This window comes from Oncorhynchus kisutch, linkage group LG7 (genome assembly GCF_002021735.2).
Source record: "Oncorhynchus kisutch isolate 150728-3 linkage group LG7, Okis_V2, whole genome shotgun sequence".
Lineage (NCBI taxonomy): Eukaryota > Metazoa > Chordata > Actinopteri > Salmoniformes > Salmonidae > Oncorhynchus > Oncorhynchus kisutch.
In genome coordinates, this window is record NC_034180.2 from 7,386,706 (window position 1) to 7,413,133 (window position 26,428).

Consider the following 26,428-nt stretch of genomic DNA (forward strand, 5'->3'; position numbering starts at 1 on the left):
CATAAACCGCATCGCGTCTGTGCACTTAGCCAGCAACCATCCTATAGTTTACATTGCATATGAAGTCTGGCTCATGACATTTAACCATGGATGTACAGAGAATGTGCCATATTTTCTTCCCCCTTTTGTTGTCACACATTTTAGCTCCCCCAGTTCGTGCTTTCGGATTGGCTCAAAGTCAAGTTGTTGGCCAATGACGAGCATCACAATTTTACAAGTAGAAACCGCAGGTTCGTCCCTACCGGGTCGGCATACAGCAGGTAACGCTTTTGTTCTAGCAAGAGGAGGAACGACCTCCCACTGTGATAAGTACCTATCGGAAGTGTTCTCAGTGCGTTTCATGCTTAACCAATTTCATTTCCATCTTTAAATCATGCATTGTAGCCATGCTGTATTTCTTACATTGTGTTCTGTTTTTGGTTTCAGATTTGGCCTTTGTCAGTTTCTTAGACCTGAATAACTAACTATATGAGCTATAATAGCGACTAGAACTCTATATGAATGAAGCATTTTACCTAAATCATGTGAACCTGATTTGCTCTTCTGTCGTAATAAACTATTTTTATAAGAAGGGAAACTAGTCTGTGCCTCTAAACGAGGGACAACCTGAGTACATTCTTGATATTACGTAAACTTTTCTGTACCTTTGATTTAATAAAATACCATTTAGAATCCTTTGGAAAAGATTTAACATTATACATATCTTTATGTCATCTTTACTTTATGTCAAGTAAAAATTACACTTAATAAGTGAAGCATTCTTACAGACACAATCACACCAACTCTACCTCATCATACACATTCTTTCCTCAGTTCACCTCATCCAGTTCCCTATACATCCACAAGCAACAGAATTAACTACAAAGTAACTAGTACTACATTACTATACATGGGCCGTGTGCATTTTCTGCTGGTGTATCCTGAGGTAGCTCCTCTCTGAGAACCTCTTCCCGCAGTGTGAACAGCCCCTCTCCCGTGTGGACCTTTGTGTGCTTCTTCAGCTGGTGCTGGCAGGAGAACCTCTTCGCACACTGGGGTGCAGCTGTAGTATTTCTCCCCTGCCACATCAGGACAAGTGTGAAACACTGGCAGCTGAAAGGTTTAGCCCCTGTGTGCATCCCCTGGTGGATCTCCACCTGTTTGGGGAAACCGAAGGCTTTCCCAAAGAATGAACACGATTCTCTTTGCCACCGGATCAACTGATAGAGTTACTACTACTGTCATTTGTCAATGGGCTTGTGTAGCCATTTAGTGTTGAGGCACTGGCATTGTCTGAGGTCTGGTTTAACATTAGGAGAGTGTGAGGAGGATGAAGGCCAGGGAGAGTCTGTGTTGTCACAGGATCCATGTTCCAGTTGATAGATCCTATAGAAGGCAGGCTGAAGGCAGCACCTGTTAGGGGGTTAACCTGAGACCCAATCTGTCTCTCTGAATCACAACTATAGGAGCAGGATGGAGCATCGCTAGCCGAGTCTGTATCTGTTCTCTCCCGCCGCATATAGACACCTCCCCGACCCTGCAGACCAAATCTGACCCTTGTCCTGGTCACAGCCAGTCTGTTGTCACGGAGTCTAAGATCGGTTGTTGTTTTGTGTTTGACTGTCTATTTCTGGTTGTGGTTAACAGTGTTGTTCCCCAGCCCAGAGTTGAGGACACTGTCCCATCCACTGACCTCCACTATGTCGCCTCTGGTCCTGACCTGCTCAGTGATGTTGTCCCCTGGGTCCTTGGCTGCACCGGTCTGGGAATCCAAGCTGGCCGCCCAGTCTCCTCTACTAGCCTCCAACCAACCACCTGCAGGAAGAGGTTAGAAAATACACTTTACAAACATGACAGGGAAAACTCACTTTAGGTTTAGCCCCGTGTGCATCCCCTGGTGGATCTCCACCTGTTTGGGGAAACTGAAGGCTTTCCCACAGAACGAACAGGGGAAGCGCTTCTCTTTGCCACCGGATCTACTGATAGCGTCTCTACTACAGCCATTTAGTGTTGAGGCACTGGCTTTGCCTGAGGTCAGGTTTAACAGTCAATTAAGAGTCAATTAACTGGTCAAGTTCATACATTATAATGTGTGTTTTTGTATGTAAAAATACGTTATATTGATTTAATTTTATGAATGAGGAGAGCCAGGCGCATCACTATTCCTATGCATTGTTTTATTTAACCTTTATTTAGCTAGGCAAGTCAGTTAAGAACAAATTCTTATTTACAATGACGGCCTTGTTCAGGGGCATAACGACAGATGTTTACCTTGTCAGCTCAGGGATTCGATCCACCAACCTTTCGGTTACTGGCCCAACGCTCTAACCACTAGGCTACCTGCCACCCAGATAGTGAGAAGATCCCTCCAGCACTGATGAGGGATGAGCCTTGCATAGAAGCGATGCCACCTGTTGGAAAACAATGTGCTATATGTATTTCTCCCTTACCTTGCTCCCCCATATTTAGTCCACTCAGCAGGTTAATGCTCTCTGGTTCGTCCTCTATTGTCTCCTCTTTGACTTGCAGCAGATCAAGCTTCCCATCCTCCATGTCTACTGACTGTAAGAGATACAGAGTGAGAGGATGTTGGATCAAGAAATCTGATATGAGCATCCTGCTTTGGAGCATCTTCTGATTGGGCAATGAGGGATTGATATGAGTACTATGCAACTTTTAGTTAATTTGATACGATGCAAACGTATTAATTGATTTGATTAATTTACTCTTTAATGGTTTGATAATTCAAAGGCATAGTCGCACATTTAACACAGAATTCATAAAGACCTGGCCCCGTAACCACAAAGAGTGCTGATCTAGGATCTTTCCATATAGTCTTATTCATTATGATCTACAAGGCAAAACTGATCCTAGAACAGTCCTCCTACTCTGAGAGTCTTTGTGGATTCGGGCCCTGACCTAATATAATTCAGACAGTAGTTTACAGTGGGCTCACCTCAGGAAGACTGTGTGTGGTCCTGTGCTGCTCAGCTGGTTCCTCTGTGGGTTCAGGAGGAGGTGTAGTCTGGTTGTCCTCCATGACCATGGTCCCCTCAGTGTTCCCCAGACCCTCCTCACACCCCTCCTCCTTCACCAGCAGCACCTCTGGACCCTCCTCCTCCTGGAAGAGACAGGTGATACAGACATTCACTCCCTCAGGTACGTACACACAGATAAACACACTTTCAACATGGAGTGTTTATCCCTCCCCACTACGTTTGAGTCCTATACTGTAGTTAGTGACTTCATTGTTCTTAAACCCATCATGGTGGACATAAATATGTTGTGGGTAAAAACAAGTCAGCTATGATAAGTCAAAAGTCATCAGACAAATCTGACTAAACTATTTTGACGTGTACAGTAGGTGTTTGTTAGTGTGTGGGTATGTGTAGCTATATTTAGTGTATACTGGTTATAAAGCCCTATCAGTGTATGCAGAATAGGGTGAGATCAGATGTGATGTATACTAAAGAGTCTCAAGGAAAGTCTTGGAATTAAAAGTCCCATTTTGTGTTTATTAAACAAACAGGTTTTAAATACACCATCTGAAAACCACACATACGCGTTTGAACAAAAAAATCTGCATGAAGTTGATGAACTGCATTCTTTTTCTCATTAAAAGGTATTCTGGGATAAAAAGTAGTTGAATGGAAGTAATGAAATAGGCATTTGTGAACATCATATAGTCTACACAGTACAAACACAATATGTAACATACTTTTTATGCTATACTGTTTATCATTTTACCTTTACATGTTTATGTCAGTTAGCAGACACTCTTATCCAGAGCGACTTACAGGAGAAATTAGAAATTGCTCAAGGGCAGAGACAGATTTCACACCTAGTCTACTCAGGGAATCGAACCAGCCACCTTTCGGTTACTGGCCCAAAGCGTTTAACTGCCAGGCTACCTGCTGCCCTCTGAATATGACTTATATATTCCACAATGTCTGGGCCTTGCATTTCAACACAGTTGTTGTGGAAATTGACCCACTACTGCGGTTTACTTTGTGCATCTACAGTGCCTTCGGAAAGTATTCAGACCCCTTGATTTTTTCCACATTTTGTTAAGTCACAGCCTTATTCTAAAATGGATTAAATAAATACAAATTCTCAGCAATCTACACATAATACCCCCTAATGACAATGTTATTAAATAATACCTTATTTACATTAGTATTCAGACTATTTGCTATGAGACTCAAAATTGAGCTCAGGTGCATCCTGTTTCCATTGATCATCTTTGAGATGTTTCTACAACTTGATTGGAGTCCACCTGTAGTAAATGCAATTGATTGGACATGATTTGGAAAGGCACAGACCTGTCTATATAAGGTTCCACAGTTGACAGTGCATATCAGAACAAAAAACAAGCCATAGAGCTCCGAGACAGGCACAGATCTGGGGAAGAGAACCAAAAAATGTCTACAGCATTGAAGGTCCCCAAGACCACAGTGGCCTCCATCATTATTAAATGGAAGAAGTTTGGAACCATCAAGACTCTTCCTAGACCTGGACGCCCAGCCAAACTGAACAATCGGTGGGGGAGGGCCTTGGTCAGGGAGGTGACCAAGAACCCGATGGTCACTCTGACAGAGCTCCAGAGTTCCTCTGTGGAGATGGTTGTCCATCTGGAAGGTTCTCCCATCTCTGCAGCACTCCACCAATCAGGCCTTTATGATAGAGTGGCCAGAAGGAAGCCACTCCTTAGGAGAAGGCACATGACAGCCCGCTTGGAGTTTGCCAAAAGGCACCTAAAGACTCTCAGACCATGAGAAACAAAGATTCTCTGGTCTGATGAAACCAAGATTCAACTCTTTGGCCTGAATGCAAAGTGTCATGTCTGGAGGAGACTTGGCACCATCCCTACGGTGAAGCATGGTGGTGGCAGCATCATATTGTGTTGTTCTTTTTTCAGCGGCTGGGACTGGGAGACTAGTCAGGATCAAGGCAAAGAGGAATGGAGCAAAGTACAGAGAGGTTCTTGATGAAAACCTGCTCCAGAGTGGAAGGTTCACCTTCCAACAGTACAAGTCTCTGAATGTCTGAGTGGCCCAGCCAGAACCCGGACTTGAACCCGATCGAACATCTCTGTAGGGAACTGAAAATAGCTGTGCAGCAACACTCCCCATCCAACCTGACAGAGCTTGAGGAGATCTGCAGAGAAGAATGGGATAACTCCCAAAATACAGGTGTGGCAAGCTTGTAGGGTCATACCCAAGAAGACTTGACGCTGTAATTGCTGCCAAAGGTGCTTCAACAAAGTACTGAGTAAAGGGTCTGAATACTTATGTAAATGTAAATGTCATTTTTGTTTTTAATAAATTAGCAAAAATGTCCAAACCTGTTTTTGCTTTGTCATTATGGGGTATTGTGTGTAGATTGATGAGGGGGAAAAAACAATTTAATCAATTTCAGAATAAGGCTGTAACCTAAAAAAATGTGGAAAAAGTCAAGGGGTCTGAATACTTTCCGAAGGTACTGTACATCATCTTGCCGAGTCTACCTTTAATACAGGGTTTGATCTAAACGTCAGAAGCTATCGAGTGGAATGATTACTTTCTATGTTATAGAGTGGAATGGTTTTTCTGCAGGTGTATCTTGAGGTAGCTCCTCTCTGAAAACCTCTTCCCGCAGTGCGTACAGGCAAACGGCCTCTCTCCCGTGTGGATCTTCAGGTGCATCTTCAGATGGTCCTGGCGGGAGAACCTCTTCTCACACTGGGGACAGTTGTAGGGTTTCTCCCCTGTGTGGACCCTCTGGTGCCTCTTCAGGGTGCCAGCTTCGGTAAAGCGCATGTGACACTGGGTACAGCTGAACCGTTTCTCTTTACTATTGCCTGATGTGGCTCCCCCTGCCTGAGCCTGGGTTCTATCCCTGTCATTTGAGTTCAAAACCTGATGGAAAAGGACGTGGCTGTGTAAATCGGAAGGGCCCATCGATGTGGACACTGGGTCGTGATCCCTGAACAAGTGTAAAGGAGAGTGGGTCGTGACATTTGGATTTGTCTCTAAGCTTTCCCTGTAATCTAAGAAATCTCTGCCCTGTGAGTGTCCATCTCCTAGGTTACTATCTGCATTCCATGTGGGAGGAACATCACCCTCCAATTTCATAGTCACTTCATCTACGACTAGACCCTCCCCTTTCTTATCAAGGCACCCTTCAGAGTATACACTACTACTGTAACGGTTCCAGTCCCCTCTAGACAGATCAGTCTGTATCTCTAAACCCAAGGGCATGTTGCCAGGGTCTAGCTCTGTAGAGTAAGAACACGACGGATCATCACTGCCAGTGTCTAAAGATTCACCAAGCCCACTTGAATGAACCATCCTCTGGCTTTGGTGAAATACAGGTAAATAGTCTGAGCTGGGGGCAGGAGGAACGCCCAGTCTCCGCGCCCCCAGTCTCTCTGGTTCTGATCTGTGGTCAGATCCTGTGTGTAAGAGCCTGTGTGTTACAGTTAAAGTCTTGGAGTCTGTCGCTGACTTGAGAACGGCGTTCTGCGTTCCACTGACCTCCGTGATGCTGTGTCGGGTCCTGGGCTGTGCTGGGGCGGTGGTGGGGTTCTCCGTGGCTACAGGGGGCGCTTCAGACCCTCCAGTCTGGTTGTCTCTGCTGTGCCGTGGGTCCTTCTCTCCTTCAGTCCTCTCCTGCTTGACTCCAGAACCTGCAACCTCTGCAGCTGCAGACTGACAAGAAAAGAGGAGGTTATTATCGGTACAACGGTTGAATTGGATAAGAATGTCGTAAGGAAGTCTCACAAACTCCCATATGGCAGATAAATGAGGACGTACATGTAAGCAAGTGAATAGCTGGGGACACATTTGATTTACAAAGTAACTGTCATTTTTAATGCAACACTATTCCACTGACCGCTATCACGATAATGTGCTGGGTTGAGGTTCCACTCCCCTCATCAACAGTGATTGGTTGGTCATCTCTCCATGTGCTGTGTCCTGCTGGCTTCACAAAGCTCCTGTGGCCTTCAGTGAGATGTCCTTCACCTGAGAGAGTGATTGGGGGAAAATAGGTGGTTAGGTTAGCTACTAAAAAGTCCATTCCTTTTAATTTTGGGGAGATTTCTATTCTTCAATAGCTCTTCAACAAAGTGTGCCAAGCCTGCCCCAAAAAGTGGATTTTTCTCCACCCTCCCAATATTCATGACACACTTTCTTTAGGAGCTAGTCTGGGTACCAGTCTTCGTAGCTAACATTCCACACTGTCATTTTCCAAAGCTTTTGGGCAATCTCAGCATTTATTATGCAGCCGGACAGCGGCTGTCCTCCACCGAGCAAAACTATTGTACCACACGGAGGGAGCTACTGGCAGTAGTGGAATTCACTACACACTTTCGTCAATTCCTGCTCGGAAGACCCTTCATCGTGCGAACCGACCACAGCAGTCTTCGGTGGCTCATAAGGATGAAGGAACCAGAAGGTCGACTGGCGAGGTGGCTCGAGAAGCTTGGGGAGTATAACTTCAAGCTCATACATCCAGGATGCCACCGCAAATGCTGACGTCCTGTCCAGGAGGCCCTGCTGCCAGACTTGCCCCTGCACTTACAGGACCCTACCCAGAACAATGACCGTTTCAGGTACCAGGAAGTGCAGTCTGACCACGGCCCCAGTATAGCCGATTTACGCTGTGGAAGATACTTCTGTGGAGCGCCGCTCAGTGGGGGAAGGATAAGACCCCAGCCTACACTCCCTGGAGATTCTGGAGCTGCCCTCGATGTGGGACAGTGAAGATGAAACGTTGCGCAAGTCGTGCATATCCACTGGCCTCGCGCTCTTCCAACCTCTTTCTATTCCTCTTATAGCTCCTGAACTAGTTGCCTATCCCAAATGTGTCCCAGAGGTAGATGTATAGTTTGGTCACTTATTGAGCAACTCAAAAATATATCTTTCTATATATCTATATCTATGTTAAGGGATTTTTATCAATAATGACTAAATTATGTATACATTTCAATCAGAACTATACTAAACAGAATACTATTATGTTACTGTATGGATGTAAAAATCTTATAATCATAGTACTGAATATAATGTGTGTAATTATAATCAAGAATTAGAACAAAGACGTTCTGTTCCTTGTTAGAAACTAATGGAGCTATCGTCAGACTGGCTGGAATGCTGTGTTCCTTACGAGACATCCTGTCTCTACACAGGGAGGGGAGAGACCTTGGGCTGGTAGTAAATTATCTAACAGGTGGTGGATGATGTGGGAAGGCTTGTGAACTATACTGCCATTGTATCAGAGTGGAGGAGGGACAGTTTAAAACCTATAACATCATTTTTAGTTTATAACCTGTTGTAAACTGCACCATGATCAGTACTCTCGAGAATAAACGCTATTGATTGATTTTGAGACTGGCCTCTGTCCATTTTATGCAAATAAGTATCTTACAAATTCTTAGGAATGGGCAGAGTGTTTAATTGAATTGGTTAATAATGATATAGGAAAATTCCTTTAACAATCTACAATACCAGTTAAACGTTTGGACACACCTACACATTCCAGGGTTTTTATTTATTTAGACTATTTTCTACATTGTAGAATAATAGTGAAGACAAACTATGAAATAACACACATGTAGTAACCCAAAAAATATGAGATTATTCAAAGTAGCCATCCTTTGTCTTAATATCTTTGCACACTCTTGGCAACTTTTGACTGGTACTGTATATTTGAGGAAAGAAGCACCTTGCTCTTGCTTGCTGGATATAAAATAGGCTACAGCATTCACACAGTGAACTGGCGGGGAGATTTGAATGGCGAGAGCTTCTCTGGTGTGATGTGATCACATTGGCTTGTTATAAAGATGCAACAATGGGGAATCCTCTCTTCTCCAGGCACCCAATGTTTATGTTTACAATCAAATGTATTACATTAGAATGCCCAATATTTCTAATGAAATGTATTGAAAATGAAATACCAATATCATTTACATAAGGTCACACCCCTGAGTCAATACATATTATCACCTTTGGCAGTGATTAAAGCTGTGAGTATTTCTGGGTAAGTCTCTAAGAGCATTGCACACCTGGATTGTACAATATTTGCATTGGAAAACATCCCTGGTCTTTGTGGTTGAATCTGTGTTTGAAATTCACTGCTCAACTGAGGGACCTTACAATTATCAGTATGTATGGGGTACAGAGATGAGGTAGTCATTCAAAAACCATGTTGAACACTATTATTGCACACAGAGTGAGTCCATGCAACTTATGTGACTTGATAAGAACATTTTTACTCCTGAACTTATTTAGGCTTGCAAAGGGGTTGAATGCTTATTGAGTCAAGACATTTCAGCTTTTCATTTTTAATTCATTTCAACTAAACAAAATCCTCTTTGACAGTATGGGGTATTGTGTGTGTGGGCCAGTGACACAATCTCTATATAATAAATGTTAAATTCAGGCTGTAACAAAACCAAATGTGGAAATAGTCAAGGGATGTGAATACTTTCTGAGGGCACTAATAGCTGAACAGTGAATGCTATTGAAGAGCTATTGAAGACTTATTATTTTCGGATTTCAATAATAACAATTCAATAACGAAAAAAGGGGTGGATTTTTCTCCATCCTCTGATTCAGAATATAGTCATTTCTTAGTTATGGCACGCTTTGTTTAATCCGAAATCGTATTATCTCATGCTTGGTAGCTATTGACGAGAGAGAACCAAATATACACCGAATACCCAATATAAAACAAATTTGACCTGGTCAGTTTGACAGACTAGAATTGGCAAGGATATAAACTAACACTTAACTTCTTGCAAGACATCCAAGTAATCACATCAGAGGAATTATTGCATACTATACAAACACATGCGCAGAGGGGAACGGGGCAAAATGTACCTCTTGTCATTCCTCTGTATCGGTCGAGGATCTTGACACTTCTGGGACGACTGCCGAGGACGCGCTCTCGCATTGTCCTCTCTGCGCGCTCCCGTGCCACCTTCAGTTCCAGTAGCTGTAGTTTCCTTCGCAATCCCCTGTTTTCTTTCTGGCTTTGAGTTATTTCCAAACGACACACTGCATAGTCGTCGTCTACGAGTTTACAGATCTCTGCTACGGCTGCATTCGCTAACACCTCCATGATGGAGGCTATTTGCGTGTGAAAAACCATAACGTTGCCATTACATTTAGCCATTGTTAGATAACCTTAGCAGCTAGTTAGCGTTACCTAAATAACACATATCAACCAAGTCCTGTCTCTAACGCGAATTAAAGACTGCCTGTGGTAAGTATGTTTTGCTATGAAATTAAAATTGTCTTTAAGTTAATAAATGTCGAAATAAGAACTATAAAATCGCTAAGGCGTTCTTGGTCACTGTTCACTTCCGTTTACTTATTTTTCTTCGTGTGGTTTTACGGCAGACTAGACGTCTTGTTGTGTATTGCCGCCTGACACAGGTCGGAGAGTGAATTGCACATTTCGTTTACAAAAAAGTATTGCATAACCACCCAACAAATACAGTGCCTTCAGAAAGTATTCACACCCCTTGACTTTTTCCATAATTTGTGTTTTAATTAATACATCCCCCCCCCCCCCCCCCCACTGGCCTACACACAATACCCCATAATGTCAAAATGGAATTAGGTTTTTATATATATTTTACAAATTAATTAAATTAAAAGCTGAAATGTCTAAAGTCAATAAGTATTCAACCTTTTATGGCAAGCCCTAAATACATTCAGGAGTTAAAATGTGCATAACAATTCACATAGTTGCATGGAGTCACTCTGTGTGCAATCATGTTCAACATGATTTTTGAATAACTACCTCATCTCTGTACCCAATACATATTTAGGCTTGCCATAAGAGGTTGAATACTTATTGTAAGGTCCCTCAGTCGAGCAGTGAATTTCAAACACAAATTCAACCACAAAGACCAGGGATGTTTTCCAATGCCTTGCAACGAAGATAACTTATGGGGGGGGGGGGGGGGGGACATTGAATATCCCTTAGAGCATGGGGGAGTTATTAATTACACGTTAAATTGTGTATCAATACACCCAGTCACTACAAAAATACATGCGTCCTCCCTAACTCAGTTGCCGGAGAGGAAGGAAACCACCCAGGGATTTCACCATGAGGCCAATTGTGACTTAAAACAGTTACTGAGTTTAATGGCTGGAAGAGGAATAACTGAGGATGGATAAACAACATTGTAGTTACTCCACAATACTAACCTAAATGACAGAGTGAAAAGAAGGAAGCCTGTACAGAATACAAATGTTTGGAATAAGGAACCAAAGTAAAACTGCTAACAACTTTGTCCTGAATACAAAGCGTTATGTTTGGGGCATATCTAACACAACACATCATTGAGTCCCACTCTTCATATTTTCAAGCATGGTGGTGGCTGCATTGTGATATGGATATGCTTGTCATGGGCAAGGACTAGGGATAACAAAAAATTGACGGAATAGAGCTAAGCACAGGCAAAATCCGAGAGGAAAAACCTGGCTGTCTGCTTTCCAACAAACAGCAGGACAATAACCTAAAACAAGGCTAAATATACACAAACATAATTTATAATGGAGTTGCTTACCAAGATGACATTGAATGTTCCTGAGTGGCCTAGATAGTTTTACTAAAATAGGCTTGAACATCTATGGCAAGACTTGAAAATGGCTGTCTAGCAATGATCAACAACCAACTTGATAGAGCTTGAAGAATTTAAAAAAGAATGTGCAAATATTGTACAGTCTAGGTGTGTCAAGCTCTTAAAGACATACCCAGAAAGAGGCGCTACCAGGAGACAGGCCAGTACATCAGGAGACGTGGAGGAGGCCGTAGGAGGGCAACAACCCAGCAGCAGGACCGCTACCTCCGCCTTTGTGCAAGGAGGAGCAGGAGGAGCACTGCCAGAGCCCTGCAAAATGGGGGTTGTGCTTACAGCCCAACACTGTGTAGGACGTTTGGCATTTGCCAGAGAACACCAAGATTGGAAAATTCGCCACTGGCGCCCTGTGCTCTTCACAGATGAAAGTAGGTTCACACTGAGCACATGTGACAGAGTCTGGAGACGCCGTGGAGAACGTTCTGCTGCCTGCAACATCCTCCAGCATGACCGGTTTGGCGGTGGGTCAGTCATGGTGTGGGGTGGCATTTCTTTGGGGGGCCGCACAGCTCTCAATGTGCTCGCCAGAGGTAGCCTGACTGCCATTAGGTACCGAGATGAGATCCTCAGACCCCTTGTGAGACCATATGCTGGTACGGTTGGCCCTGGCTTCCTCCTAATGCAAGACAATGCTAGACCTCATGTGGCTGGAGTGTGTCAGCAGTTCCTGCAAGAGGAAGGCATGGATGCTATGGACTGGCCCGCCTGTTCCCCAGACCTGAATCCGATTGGGCACATCTGGGACATCATGTCTCGTTCCATCCACCAACGCCACGTTGCACCACAGATTGTCCAGGAGTTTGCGGATGCTTTAGTCCAGGTCTGGGAGGAGATCCCTCAGGAGACCATCCGCCACCTCATCAGGAGTATGTCCAGGTGTTGTAGGGAGGTCATACAGGCACGTGGAGGCCACACACACTACTGAGCCTCATTTTGACTTGTTTTAAGGACATTACATCAAAGTTGGATCAGACTGTAGTGTGAAATCTGAAATCTGATATGAGCACCCTGCTATGGAACATCTTCTGATTGGGCAATGAGAGATCGCTATGAGTACTATGCAAACATGTTAGTTGATTTGATTACTTGACACTCTTTTCATTCAATGGTTTGATAATTCAAAGGCATGGTCCCACACTTAAGACAAATTGAATCAATACCTGGGCCTGTATCCACAAAGCGTCTGAGTAGAATTGCTGATCTAGCATCTTTCCATTTAATTATATTCATTATGCTCTAAAAGGCTAAACTGATCATAGATTAGCATTCCTGCTCTGAGAGGCTTTGTGGATACGGGCCCAGATCTAATACCATTCAGACAGTAGTTCGCAGTGAGCTCACCTCGCTGAGACTGTGTGGTCCTGTGCTGCTCAACTGGTTCCTCTGTGGTTTCGGGAGGAAGTGTAGTCCTGTTGTCATCCATGACCATGGTCCCCTCAGGCTTCCACAGACCCACTTCACACCCCTCCTCCTTCACCAGCAGCACCTCTGGACCTTCCTCCTCCTGGAAGGAAGAGGTGATACAGATTACACCGACATACACTCCCTCAGGTACATACACACAGGTAATAAATACACTTTGAACTTGTAAGGGGCCATACTTGTGAACATTGATTATTTCCTGTAACAATTTCCGCATCAGCCTAATAAAAGATCTTAAAGAGCGACTGCCCATGAAATCAACTAATCCCATAAAAAATGGCCTATGTGGCATTGATAAGAGTCACAAACATTTATTATAGTGTGAAAATAGGGCAATCAGTCTTGTCAAAAACGGAGTTTGGAAACAAGTGCGTCACAACGAGTAAATGAAGGTTGGTTTTGGATTACAATTATGTCAACAAATCATCCCCAATTTTGCCAAGCTCCATGTGCAACTCGACCCATCCGCTTCGCTTTTCAGAATGGGGCTTCTTTTTTTTTTCACCGCGTTCAAAGAATCATCGCCGTTTATGACTAAAAAGCCCTGTGTGAATTGACCATGACTCCACACCCAAAGTTATATAGTAGAGTGGGACTCCACCATTTCTCGTTGGTGGTTTAGTTATTATTTCCGGTGTTCCTGCATTTGCCGGTGAACTCTGTTGCGCCTCAATTAGGGAATCGCTGTGGTTGAAATGTAAGTAATGACCGCTAGCCCCAGTATTTTATTAGCTAGGTGGCTTGTACACTTGTTACCGATGATACTGTATATACCTACTCGTACTAAACATGCATTGTATTTTGCCAAGTTCTCTCTGTGTTAACCCTGTTTCCCAAATATAGCAGGTAACTTGTGTCGATGTTGTTGAGTTAATATTAGTTAAATAAATTAGAACATTTAAAATATATACTTTGACCTATTTCAGGTAACCCCAAGTTGCTTGATTCACTACACCTGCTTTTGAATAACTTTCCAGTCGTTTTTGCTTTACATTCCGACTTTTGAACGTCTGTTTATTGTACATATATATTAGTGTCTAATAAAAAAATAGCAACTTAAGTAAAGCATCCTATCTGTTTTAAGGTTATAGTGTGTGTGGATATGTGTGTGTAGTGTAGGTCATCTTGATGTCCACTAGGTGTCAGCACAGCTTCGATAATGTCACACCAGGTTCACAACATGTTTTCATGTGTAACAAATCAAATTGTATTTGTCACATGCGCCGAATACTACATGTGTAGACCTTACAGTGAAATGCTGAAATTAAGCCCTTAACCAACAATTTAGTTGTAAGAAAAATGTGTTAAGTAAAAAATAAGAAATGAAAGTAAGAAATAATTAAAGATCAGCAGTAACATAAAAACAGCGAGCCTATATACATGGGGTACCGGTACAGAGTCAATGTGTGGGGGCACTTGTTAGTCGAGGTAATTGAGGTGTACCTTTCAAGTCCAGTGGTGTAAATGACTTAACAAAAATGTATTTAAACTACTCCACTACATTCTGTTTATATCTGGGGGGGGGGGGGGGGGGGGGGGGGGGTTGTATCTGTACTTTTACTCTGTTTCTTTACAACATTACATTTTACTTCACCACATTTCTAAAGAAAATAATATATGTTTTACTCCATACAGTTTCCCTGACACCCAAAATTACTTTTAGCATTTTGAATGCTAAGCTGGACAGGAAAATGGTCCAATTCACACACTTATCAAGAGAACATCCCTGGTCATCCCTACTGCCTCTGATCTAGCAGACTCACTAAACACATGCTTCGTTTGTAAATTATGTCTGAGTGTTCCCATGGCTATTTCTTAAATAAAAATACAAGAGAATTGTGCTGTCTGGTTTGCTTAATATATGGAAGGTAAAATAATTTATACTTTTACCGCTGATACTTAAGTATCTTTTAGCAATGACGTTTACTTAGCATTTTACTGGGTGACTCACTTTTACTTGAGACATTTTCTATAAACATATCTTTACTTTTACTCAAGTATTACAATTGTGTACTTTTTCAACCACTGTTCAAGATGTTTAGCAGCCAATACCCAACATTCACTTGGTGGCTTGAAGTAGGAGGGCTGAACTAGGATCTGTTTAGCATTTGTGAGTAGAATGAATAACATTACTTTGACGGGGGGTGGGGGGGGGGGACTGATTCCAGTTCAGCATTCTTGACATTTCATAATGAGCTAACTTGAGGTGTGTAGGGGGGTAGGGGCTAGTTCCCATCAAATAGAAGGACTGAAGTGACACCTTGTATTGAATGTCATTTTAATAGGGTTGTGATAACATACTATGTCGTGGAGTAACAATATAATCCCTGTCTGCAAAAAGACAACTTTGACCTGGGGGCATGCTTTGTAGACCATTCAAAAGCATTCCGATACAATGTCCCCAAGAAAAAACCCACATGTTATGATAGTTTAAAAATAGTTGTAGTAGTAGTTATGGTGGTGAATTCCCAAAGGAGAGGTTGTGAGTTAAATACCTTTCAAGAGCATGCCAACTTGCTTTTGTTGCCTTGACAGAACAAGGTTGAGGTGGGGTTCCAGAAGGACATAGACAGCAAGGGAAATTGGATTATAAAATACACTGCTCAAAAAAATAAAGGGAACACTAAAATAACACATCCTAGATCTGAATGAATGCAATATTCTTATTAAATACTTTTTTCTTTACATAGTTGAATGTGCTGACAACAAAATCACACAAAAATGATCAATGGAAATCAAATTTATCAACCCATGGAGGTCTGGATTTGGAGTCACACTCAAAATCAAAGTGGAAGACCACACTACAGGCTGATCCAACTTTGATGTAATGTCCTTAATTAAAACAAGTCAAAATGAGGCTCAGTAGTGTGTGTGGCCTCCACGTGCCTGTATGACCTCCCTACAACGCCTGGGCATGCTCCTGATGAGGTGGCGGATGGTCTCTTGAGGGATCTCCTCCCAGACCTGGACTAAAGCATTCGCCAACGCCTGGACAGTCTGGATGGAGCGAGACATGATGTCCCAGATGTGCTCAATTGGATTCAGGTCTGGGGAACGGGCGGGCCAGTCCATAGCATCAACGCCTTCATCTTGCAGGAACTGCTGACACACTCCAGCCACATGAGGTCTAGCATTGTCTTGCAGTAGGAGGAACCCAGGGCCAACCACACCAGCATATGGTCTCACAAGGGGTCTCATCTCGGTACCTAATGGCAGTCAGGCTACCTCTGGCGAGCACATGGAGGGCTGTGCGGCCCCCCAAAGAAATGCCACCCCACACCATGACTGACCCACCGCCAAACCGGTCATGCTGGAGGATGTTGCAGGCAGCAGAACGTTCTCCACGGCGTCTCCAGACTGTCACGTCAGTCACATGTGCTCAGTGTGAACCTGCTTTCATCTGTGAAGAGCACAGGGCACCAGTGGTGAATTTGCCAATCTTGGTGTTCTCTGGCAAATGCCAAACGTCCTGCACGGTGTTGGGCTGTAAGCACAACCCCCAACTGTGGACGTCGGACCCTCATACCACCCTCATGGAGTCTATTTCTGACCGTTTGAGCAGACACATGCACATTTGTGGCCTGCTGGAGGTCATTTTTCAGGGCTCTGGCAGTGCTCCTCCTTGCACAAAGGCGGAGGTAGCGGTCCTGCTGCTGGGTTGTTGCCCTCCTACTGCCTCCTCCACGTCTCCTGATGTACTGGCCTGTCTCCTGGTAGCGCCTCCATGCTCTGGACACTATGCTGACAGACACAGCAAACCTTCTTGCCACATCTCGCATTGATGTGCCATCCTGGATGAGCTGCACTACCTGAGCCACTTGTGTGGGTTGTAGACTCTGTCTCATGCTACCACTAGTGAAAGCACCGCCAGCATTCAAAAGTGACCAAAACATCAGCAAGAAAGCATAGGAACTGAGAAGTGGTCTGTGGTCCCCACCTGCAGAACCACTCCTTTATTGGGGGTGTCTTGCTAAATGCCTATAATTTCCACCTGTTGTCTATTCCATTTGCACAACAGCATGTGAAATTTATTGTCCATCGGTGTTGCTTCCTAAGTGGACAGTTTGATTTCACAGAAGTGTGATTGACTTGGAGTTACATTGTGTTGTTTAAGTGTTCACTTTTTTGAGCAGTGTATTAGGGTACAGCAACTGGTGTTGAGTAGGAGTGCTGATCTACGATCAAACCCACCCCTGTCCATATAATCTTATTCCAGAGACAACTGATTCAGAATGATCTAGGCAAAGCTGATCATAGAAAAGTACTCCTCTGTACGCATTTATGAAATGTCTCAGGCTAAGAATGCTGAACTGGAATCAGTATCCCCCCCCCCCCGTCAAAGTAATGTTATTCATTCTACTTACAAATGCTAAGCAGATCCTAGTTCAGCACTCCTACTTCAAGCTACCAAGTGAATGTTGGGTAGTGGGTGCTAAATGTCCTGAACAGTGGTTGAAAAAGTACCCAATTGTAATACTTGAGTAAAAGTAAAGATATGTTAATAGAAAATGTCTCAAGTAAAAGTGAGTCACCCAGTAAAATGCTAAGTAAACGTCATTGCTAAAAGATACTTAAGTATCAGCGGTAAAAGTATAAATTATTTTACCTTCCATATATTAAGCAAACCAGACAGCACAATTCTCTTGTATTTTTATTTAAGAAATAGCCATGGGAACACTCAGACATAATTTACAAACGAAGCATGTGTTTAGTGAGTCTGCTAGATCAGAGGCAGTAGGGGGATGGGATGGCCAGGGATGTTCTCTTGATAAGTGTGTGAATTGGACCATTTTCCTGTCCAGCTTAACATTTAAAATGCAAAAAGTACTTTTAGGTGCCAGGGAGTAAAAAATATATTATTTTCTTTAGAAATGTGGTGAAGTAAAATGTAATGTTGTAAAGAAAGAGAGTAACAGATACAGTACAGATACAGATACAAAACCCCCCCCCAGATATAAACGGAATGTAGTGGAGTAGTTTAAAAACATTTTTGTTAGGTGATTTACACCTCTGGACTTGAAAGGAACACCTCAATTACCTCGACTAACAGGTGCCCCCACACATTGACTCTGTACCGGTACCCCATGTATATTGGCTCGCTGTTTTTATTTTACTGCTGATCTTTAATTATTTGTTACTTTTATTTCTTATTTTTTACTTAACACATTTTTCTTACAACTAAATTGTTGGTTAAGGGCTTCATTTCAGCATTTCACTGTAAGGTCTACACATGTAGTATTCGGAGCATGTGACAAATACAATTTGATTTGTTACACATGAAAACATGTTGTGAACCTGGTGTGACATTATTGAAGCTGTGCTGACACCTAGTGGACATCAAGAGGAACTACACTACACACACACATATATATATATATATATATATCAAATCAAATTTAATTTGTCACATACACATGGTTAGCAGATGTTAATGCGAGTGTAGCGAAATGCTTGTGCATATATATATATATATCCACACACACTATAACCTTAAACCTTAAAACAGATAGGATGCTTTACATAAGTTGCTATTTTTTATTAGACACTAATATACATGTACAATAAACAGAGGTTCAAAGTCGGAATGTAAAGCAAAAACGACTGGAAAGTTATTCAAAAGCAGGTGTAGTGAATCAAGCATCTTGGGGTTACCTGAAATAGGTCAAAGTATATATTTTAAATGTTCTAATTTATTTAATCTTTATTTAACTAGGCAATATGAACTCAACAACATCGACATAGACACAAGTTACCTGCTATATTTCGTTGATGGGGAGACCAGAATTAGGTAGGTTTAGTCTGACCTGTTCAAACTTCAACGTAGTTTGTTTGTCACATCACCTATTCTAACTGCTATTTGGTTAGAACACTGACTGTGTATGTGTTCACCGATTAAGCTACGGTGGCAGCACATGGAGAGATGTGATGGAGTCCTGACCGACAGAGGCTTGATACTGACGTCTCTGAATGGAGAGAGACCTGGCACTCAACACATCCACAATGTGGGACAGACGGTGATCACTAGTAATACAGTACAGCAGAAATGTCCAGTATTTGCAACACCCTTTTAATTCCATTTTTCACGGATCAACACTGATTCAACTCTGCCTAGTTCTACAGATGGACTGTAGATGCTTTTGCCAGACGGCAGCCAGTCGTTTGATGGGGAGACCATAATTGGGCAGGTTTTATCTGACTTGTTCAAACTCCAACATAGTACCTGTTTGTGTGTCAGATATTACCTATCCTACCCGGATCCTATTACCTATCCTACCAGGATGTGAAATGGCTAGCTAGTTCAGCGGTGGTGCGCGCTAAATAGCGTTTCAATCGGTGACTTGCTCTGAGACCTTGAAGTAGTGGTTCCCCTTGCTCTGCAAGGGCCGCGGCTCTTTTGGAGCGATGGGTAACGATGTGTGTGTCAGTTGTTGATGAGTGCAGAGGGTTCCTGTTTCGCGCACGGGGATGGGCGAGGGAACGGTCCAAAGTTATACTGTTACATTGATGCTGCTGACCCGGATCACTGGTTGCTGCGGAAAAAGGCAGAGGTCAAAAGGGGGTCTGCTAGACGGATGTGAAACGGCTAGCTAGTTGGTGGTGCGCGCTAAATAGCGTTTCAATCAGTGACTTGTGTTCCGCTTGCAAGGGCCGCTGCTCTTGTGGAGCGATGGGTAACGATGCTTCGTGGGTGTCAGTTGTTGATGTGTGCAGGGGACGGTCTAGGCACAGTATCTGCTGGGAATGACAATGAAAGTTTCCCATTGTAATATTAGTAGAACACTGTGCACTCATGGACCTGTTACTACATTTTAAAGTAAACAAAAACACTTAGTAAAATCTTTGAAATTGTTGCTTTTGAAGGTGAAAATATATCTGTCATGTGAATTCTTATTTTCAATGACGGCCTAGGAACAGTGGGTTAACTGCCTGTTCAGGGGCAGAACGACAGATTTGTACCTTGTCGGCTCGGGGGTTTGAACTTGCAACCTTCCGGTTACTAGTCCAGCGGTCTAACCACTAGGCTACCCTGCCGCCCCTTTTCAATTGACTGATTTTCTTACATGAACTAACTCAGTAAAATGTTGCATGTTGCGTATATTTTTGGTCAGTGTAGATATTCTAAACCGAGTTAGTTCATATAAGGAAATCTGTCAATTGAAATAAATGAGGCCCTAATCTACAGATTTCACATAACTGGATATACAGATTTGCATCTGTTGGTCACAGATACATTTTCAGCTTCCAGGAATTGTGTTCAGATCCTTGCGACATTATCACGCTAAAACATAAGGTGATGATGGCGGATGATGGGCACGACAATGGGCCTCAGGATCTCATCATGGTATCTCTGTGCATTCAAATTGCCATTGATAAAATGCAAATGTGTTCGTTGTCTGTAGCATATGCCTGTCCATACGATAACCCCACCGTCACCATGGGGACCTCGGTTCACAACATTGACATCAGCAAACTGCTTGCCCACACAACGCCATACAGGCTGTCTGCCATCTGCCAGGTACAGTTGAAACTGGGATTCATATGTGAAGAGCACACTTCTCCACTGTTCCAGTGGCCATCGAAGGTGAGCATTTTCCAACTATAGTTGGTTACGACGCCGAACTCCAGTCAGGTCAAAACCCTGTTGAGGACGACGAGCACCCAGATGAGCTTCCCTGAGACGGTTTCTGACCGTTTGTGCAGAAATTATTCGTTTATGCAAACCCAGTTTCATCAGCTGTCCTGGGGGCTAGTTTCAGATGATACTGCAGATGAAGACGCCAGATGGGGAGATCCTGGGCTGGTGTGGTTACATGTGGTCTGTGATTGTGAGGCCCATTAGAAAGTACTGCCAAATTCCCTAAAACGGAGGCAGTTTATGGTAGAGAAATTAACATTAAATTCTCTGCAACAGCTCTGGTGGACATTCCTGCAGTCAGCATGCCAATTGCACATTCAACTTGAGACTTATGTGGCATTTTAGTAGCCTTGTATTGACCCCTAGCACAAGGTGCAGCTGTGTAACGATCATGCTGTTAAATCAGCTTCTTGATATGCCACACCTGTCATATGGATTATCTTGGCAAAGGAGAAATGCTCACTAATGGGGATGTAAACAAATCTGTGCACAAAAGTTGAGAAAAGCTTTTTGTGTGTATGGAAAATTTATGGGGTCTTTTATTTCAACTCATGCAACATGGGACGAATTGTTTACATGTTAACCAACACTTTACAAAGCTAAATGTTAGCGATTCCCATTACACAAGCTTGAACATTTAGCTCTACGCTAACCTCACCAGGTGGCAGTGATTATTTCCTGTAAAAAAAAATCTGTATCAGCCTATCAAAGACTTTAACTTTTTCTCCACAAACCAAAGGCATTTCTTAAAATAGAACAACTTGGCCACTTTTATTATACCTCAATTCAAGGTTTACTTTTGTTCCTCTTCACTTGGTCTGTCTCAAGTGTAGATTGACAATATTACATAATCGTGCATCCTTGACTAGGAGACTTATTACTAAAGTAAAATTTTTGTATATAGGTCCCACGTTTTTCCTTACCCGTTTCACATCCATCCATGTGCTTTTACGGAGAAAAGATGAGGTCTGTACATTTAAATTGATCGTACATTGTAAAAAAAGAAGAAAAATTCAGTTTCGTGGAATTGTCATGTAAGGTAACCATCATTGCTTTCCAGGTGGCAAACCGCGCAGAAGCGATTTAGTAAACGAACCCGCGGTTAATATACACTGGCGAACACCCCTCGCTGCCGGCCTTTTTGGTAAGGAAAATACTGTTCACTGCTGTTCTACATGTGACGAAGTGGATGATTATAATACACACATCATTGTATATGTAGGTCTACACGTCTATGTAATTGAGCCTATACTATAGTAGTGTCGATTATTTATGTAGCGGTGCCAGTAGCCTATGTACCGGTCTGCATTTTTACATTGAATTCATGGATTTCACATGAGGGCTCAAGGAGTGATTAGTTTCATTTATGTAGGTCTATAGCCTTTCACACACATTGTCGAAGTGAATTGAAGTGTACCATACAAAGTCCCATATGCATTAATAAGTTAAAGCATAAGGATGACACTATCTGACGTGAATTAATGTAGACTAGCTATATTCGTGAATGGAATTCCTATTCTACAGAATATGAGAATCGAAGTTGGATAACTTTGTCAAATAGAAGTAATTCACCATCTGATACTGCTAAGTGTCTCCCTCCATTTAAGACTGTCGATTTTTAATATTTTACATACAGTAGGCTAAGTGTGGGTTCGGATCCGGAGTCACAATACACTTTCTAAATAACTGCAATCTGTAGGATGATGGTGAGAGTGCAACCTGTAATCCTACTCTATTACACTTGAATGCTCGTCGAGTCAAATAACTTGACGAAGTAGATTATTATAAATATGCATATAAAGCGTAGGCCTACATTTGTGTACAAGTCCATATAATATAGCCTATGCAATATGATTATTCGGCCATAGCAGATTGTTTGTCTGCAAGGCTGAAGAAAAAGGTAGCTCCTTATTAAATTAATTATTAATCTTAATTTTCAAACTGTTGGCTGTAGGCTACGTCCCTTAACACAAAATAAATGGAATCTCAAGTGAGATTCGAACCGAGCTAGTCACAATTTGAGCAGTTAATCAAATACACAATGTAGTTGCTATGATTATCAGTGTGCGGTTATACTTGTGTTAAGGACGCTTCCATGAAAAATGGTTGAAACATTTTAATTTGTAAATACACAATTTATTACAGGAAATAATCAAGGCCACCTGGTGAGATTAGCATAGAATTACATGTGCAAGTTTATGTAATGGGAACAGCTAACATGAAGCCTTTAATCACGTGCAACTACGTCAATGATTTTAATTGGCGGATGCTTCAATTTAACCTTGGCTCCGGAGCGTTTACCCATGCCCACTACGTTTGCGTCCTATAATGTGGTTACAGAATGACTTCATGGTTGTTAAACCCTACATGGAGAACTTAAATATGATGGGAAAGGGGGATACCCAGTCAGTTGTACAACTGAATGCATTAAAATGTGTCTTCCGCATTTAGAGGTGTGTGTAAATATAAGTCCACTATGATAAATCAAGTCAGACAAACCTGACTAAACTATTTGGACGTGTAGAATAGGTGTTTGTTAGTGTGGGTATGTGTAGGTATATTTAGTTAGCATATACTGGTTATAGAGCGCTGTCATCAGATGTACAGTACCAGTCAAAAGTTGACACGCCTACTCAATCCATAAAAAAAAAAAACGATCTACATTGTAGAATAATAGAAGACATCAAAACTAGGACATAACGCATGGAATCGTGTAGTAACCAAAAAAGTGTTAAACAAATTCTTCAAAATATCCACCCATTACCTTGATGATAGCTTTGCATTCTCTCAACCAGCTTCATGGTGTAGTCACCTGGAATGCCTTTCAATTAACAGGTGTGCCTTGTTCAAAGTTAATTTGTGGAATTAATTTCCTTAATGCGTTTGAGCCAATCAGTTGTGTTGTGACAAGGTAGGGGTGGTATACAGAAGATAGCCCTATTTGGTAAAAGACCAAGTCCATTTTATGGTAAGAACAACTAAGCAAAGACAAACGACAGTCCATCATTACTTTAAGAAATGAAGGTCAGTCAATGCGGAACATTAAGAACTTTGAATGTTTCTTCAAGTGCAGTCGCAAAAACCATCAAGCGGTATGATGAAACCCAGAGTTACCTCTGCTGCAGAGGATAAGTTCATTAGTTAACTGCACCTCAGATTGCAGCCCAAATAAATGATTCACAGAGTTCAAATAACAGATATCTCAACAGCAACTATTCAGATCAGACCGCGTGAATCTGGCCTTCATCGTCGAATTGCTGCAAAGAAAGCACTACTAAAGGACACCAATAAGAAGAGACTTGCTTGGGCCAAGAAACACGAGCAATGGCCATTAGACCTGAGGAAATCTGTCAGTTGGTCTGACGAGTCCAAATCTGAGATTTTTTGTTCCAACCGCCGTGTCTTTGTGAGACGAAGAGTAGGTGAACGGGTGATCTCCGCATGTGTGGATCCCAGTGTGGAGGTGTGATGGTGCTTTGCTAGTGACACTGTCAGTGATTTATTTAGAATTTAAGGCACACTTAACCAGCATGGCTACCACAGCATTCTGCAGCGATATGTCATGCCATCTGGTTTGTGCTTGGTGGGACTATCATTTGTTTTACAAGAGGGCAATGACCCAACTCACCTCCAGGCTGGGTAAGGGCTATTTGACCAATAAGGAGAGTGATGGACTGCTGCATCAGATAACCTGGCCTCAACCCAGTTGAGATGGTTTGGGATAAGTTGGATGGCAAAGTAAAGGAAAATCAGCCAACAAGTGCTCAGCATATGTGGGAAATCCTTCAAGACTGTTGGAAAAGCATTCTTCATGAAGCAGGTTGAGAGAATGCCAAGAGTTTGCAAAGCTGTCATCAAGGCAAAGGGTGATTACTTTGAAGAATCTCAAGTATTTTCATTTGTTTAACACTTTTTTGGGTACTACATATGTGTTATTGTATAGTTTTGATGTCTTCACAATGATTAAACATGTAGAAAATAGTAAAATAAAGAAACCCTTGAATGAGTAGGTGTTTCCAAACTTTTGACTGGTACTGATTACTAAAGAATCACCAAAATGGGACTTTTCATTCTATTGAACATAAACACATTTTAAGTACAATATTAAAAACGAAATCGGGCATTTCCTAACATCATGTAGACTATTCAGTACAAACTCAATACGTAACAGACATTTTAGGCTTATATATCACACAATGTCTGGATGCAATATTCTACCCAGGAATATTCAACACTGAAATCTGTTAATCTCATTATTCCAAATGCATCTGTGGATCTTTTCTGCAGACAACAATTCAAATTAAACTTAGTCTTTAATGCAGGGTTTGATCTAAATGTAATAAGCTTTAAAGTAGAATGGTTTACATTTTATAGAGTGGGATGGTTTTTCTGATGGTGTATCCTGAGGTAGGTCCTCTCTGAGAACCTCTTCCCGCAATGCGTACAGGCAAACGGCCTTTCCCCCGTGTGGACCTTCAGGTGCCTCTTCAGGCTGCCAGCCTGGGTGAAGCGCATGTGACACTGGGGGCAGCTGTAGGGTTTCTCCCCTGTGTGGACCCTCTGGTGCCTCTTCAGGTCACCAGCCTGGGTGAAGCGCATGTGACACTGGGGGCAGCTGTAGGGTTTCTCTCCTGTGTGGACCCTCTGGTGGATCTCCACCTTCTGGGAGCAGCTGAAGCCTTTCTTACAGAACATGCAAAGGAACCGTTTCTCTTTACTATTGCCTGATGTTGCTCCCCCACGCGGAGCCTGGGCTCTAGGCCTGTCGTTTGAGTTCAATACCTGATCGAAAGGGACGAGGCCGTTTGAATCGGAATGCCCCATTGAGGTGGACACTGGCTCACGATCCCTGAATGAGTGTAAAGGGGAGTGGGTTGCGACAATTGGATTTGTCTCTAATCTTCCCCTGTAATCTAAGAAATATCTGCCCTGTGAGTGTCCATCTCCTAGGTGACTATCTGGATTCAGTGTTGGAGGAATGTCGCCTTCCACTTTCACAGTCACCTCATCTACGACCAGACCCTCCCCTTTCTTATCTAGGCACCCTTCAGAGTATACACTACTACTGTACTGGTTCCAGTCCCCTCTAGACAGATCAGTCTGTGTCTCTAAACCCAAGAGCATGTTGCCAGAGTCCATCTCTGTAGCATAAGAACAAGACGGATCATCACCGCCAGTGTCTAACACATCACTATCACCATGGGAATGAACTGTCCTTTGGCTATGGGGAAATACCGGTATATATTCTGAGCCAGGAGCAGGAGGACAGCCCATTCTCCTCAGCCCCAGTCTCTCTGGGTCTGATCTGTGGTCAGATCCTGTATGTAAGAGCCTGTGTGTTACAGTTAAAGTCTCGGTGTCTGTCTCTGACTTGAGGATGGCGTTCGGTGTTCCACTGACCTCTGTGATACTACATTGGGTCCTGGGCTGCCCTGGGGTGGTGGTGGGGTCCTCTGTGGCTACAAGGGGCGCTCCATCTACCCCAGTCTGGATTTCTCTGCTGTGCCGTGGGTTCTCATCTCCTTCAGATCTCTCTAGCTTGACCCCAGGACCTGCAGCCTTTGCATCTTCAGACTGAGAAGACGAGAGGAGGTTATTACCGGAACATTAGTTGAGTTGCTGTAGGGCCTCACAAGCTCCCCTTTTGAAGATAAATGAGGATGTACATGTAAGCAAGTGAATAGATGAGGGGAGCCTTTCTTAAATAAATTGGCCATATTTGATTTGCAAAAGGAACTGTAATTCATTTTTAAATG

At 42.7% G+C, this 26,428-nt stretch overlaps 1 protein-coding gene across 4 annotated transcripts in view; it reads right to left on the minus strand.

Annotated features, from left to right (window-relative positions):
* Positions 1-5,436: 5,436 nt before the first annotated feature.
* Positions 5,437-26,428, minus strand: part of LOC109894759 (early growth response protein 1-like) — a 44,287-nt gene continuing 23,295 nt past the window's right edge. Inside the window, exons 2-5 of one of the 4 annotated variants that reach the window (XM_031828196.1) lie at positions 26,073-26,246; positions 12,956-13,118; positions 6,853-6,983; positions 5,437-6,668 (exon numbers count right to left, since the gene is read on the minus strand). In XM_031828196.1, coding sequence (XP_031684056.1) covers positions 5,547-6,668; positions 6,853-6,983; positions 12,956-13,043 — 1,341 coding nt within the window. In that variant the 5' untranslated portion in view covers positions 13,044-13,118; positions 26,073-26,246 and the 3' untranslated portion in view covers positions 5,437-5,546. Of the gene's footprint in view, positions 6,669-6,852; positions 6,984-9,842; positions 10,361-12,955; positions 13,119-13,444; positions 13,640-22,773; positions 26,247-26,428 lie in introns of those variants that run through there. The other 3 variants (XM_031828197.1, XM_031828195.1, XM_031828194.1) reach the window with 3 other exon arrangements.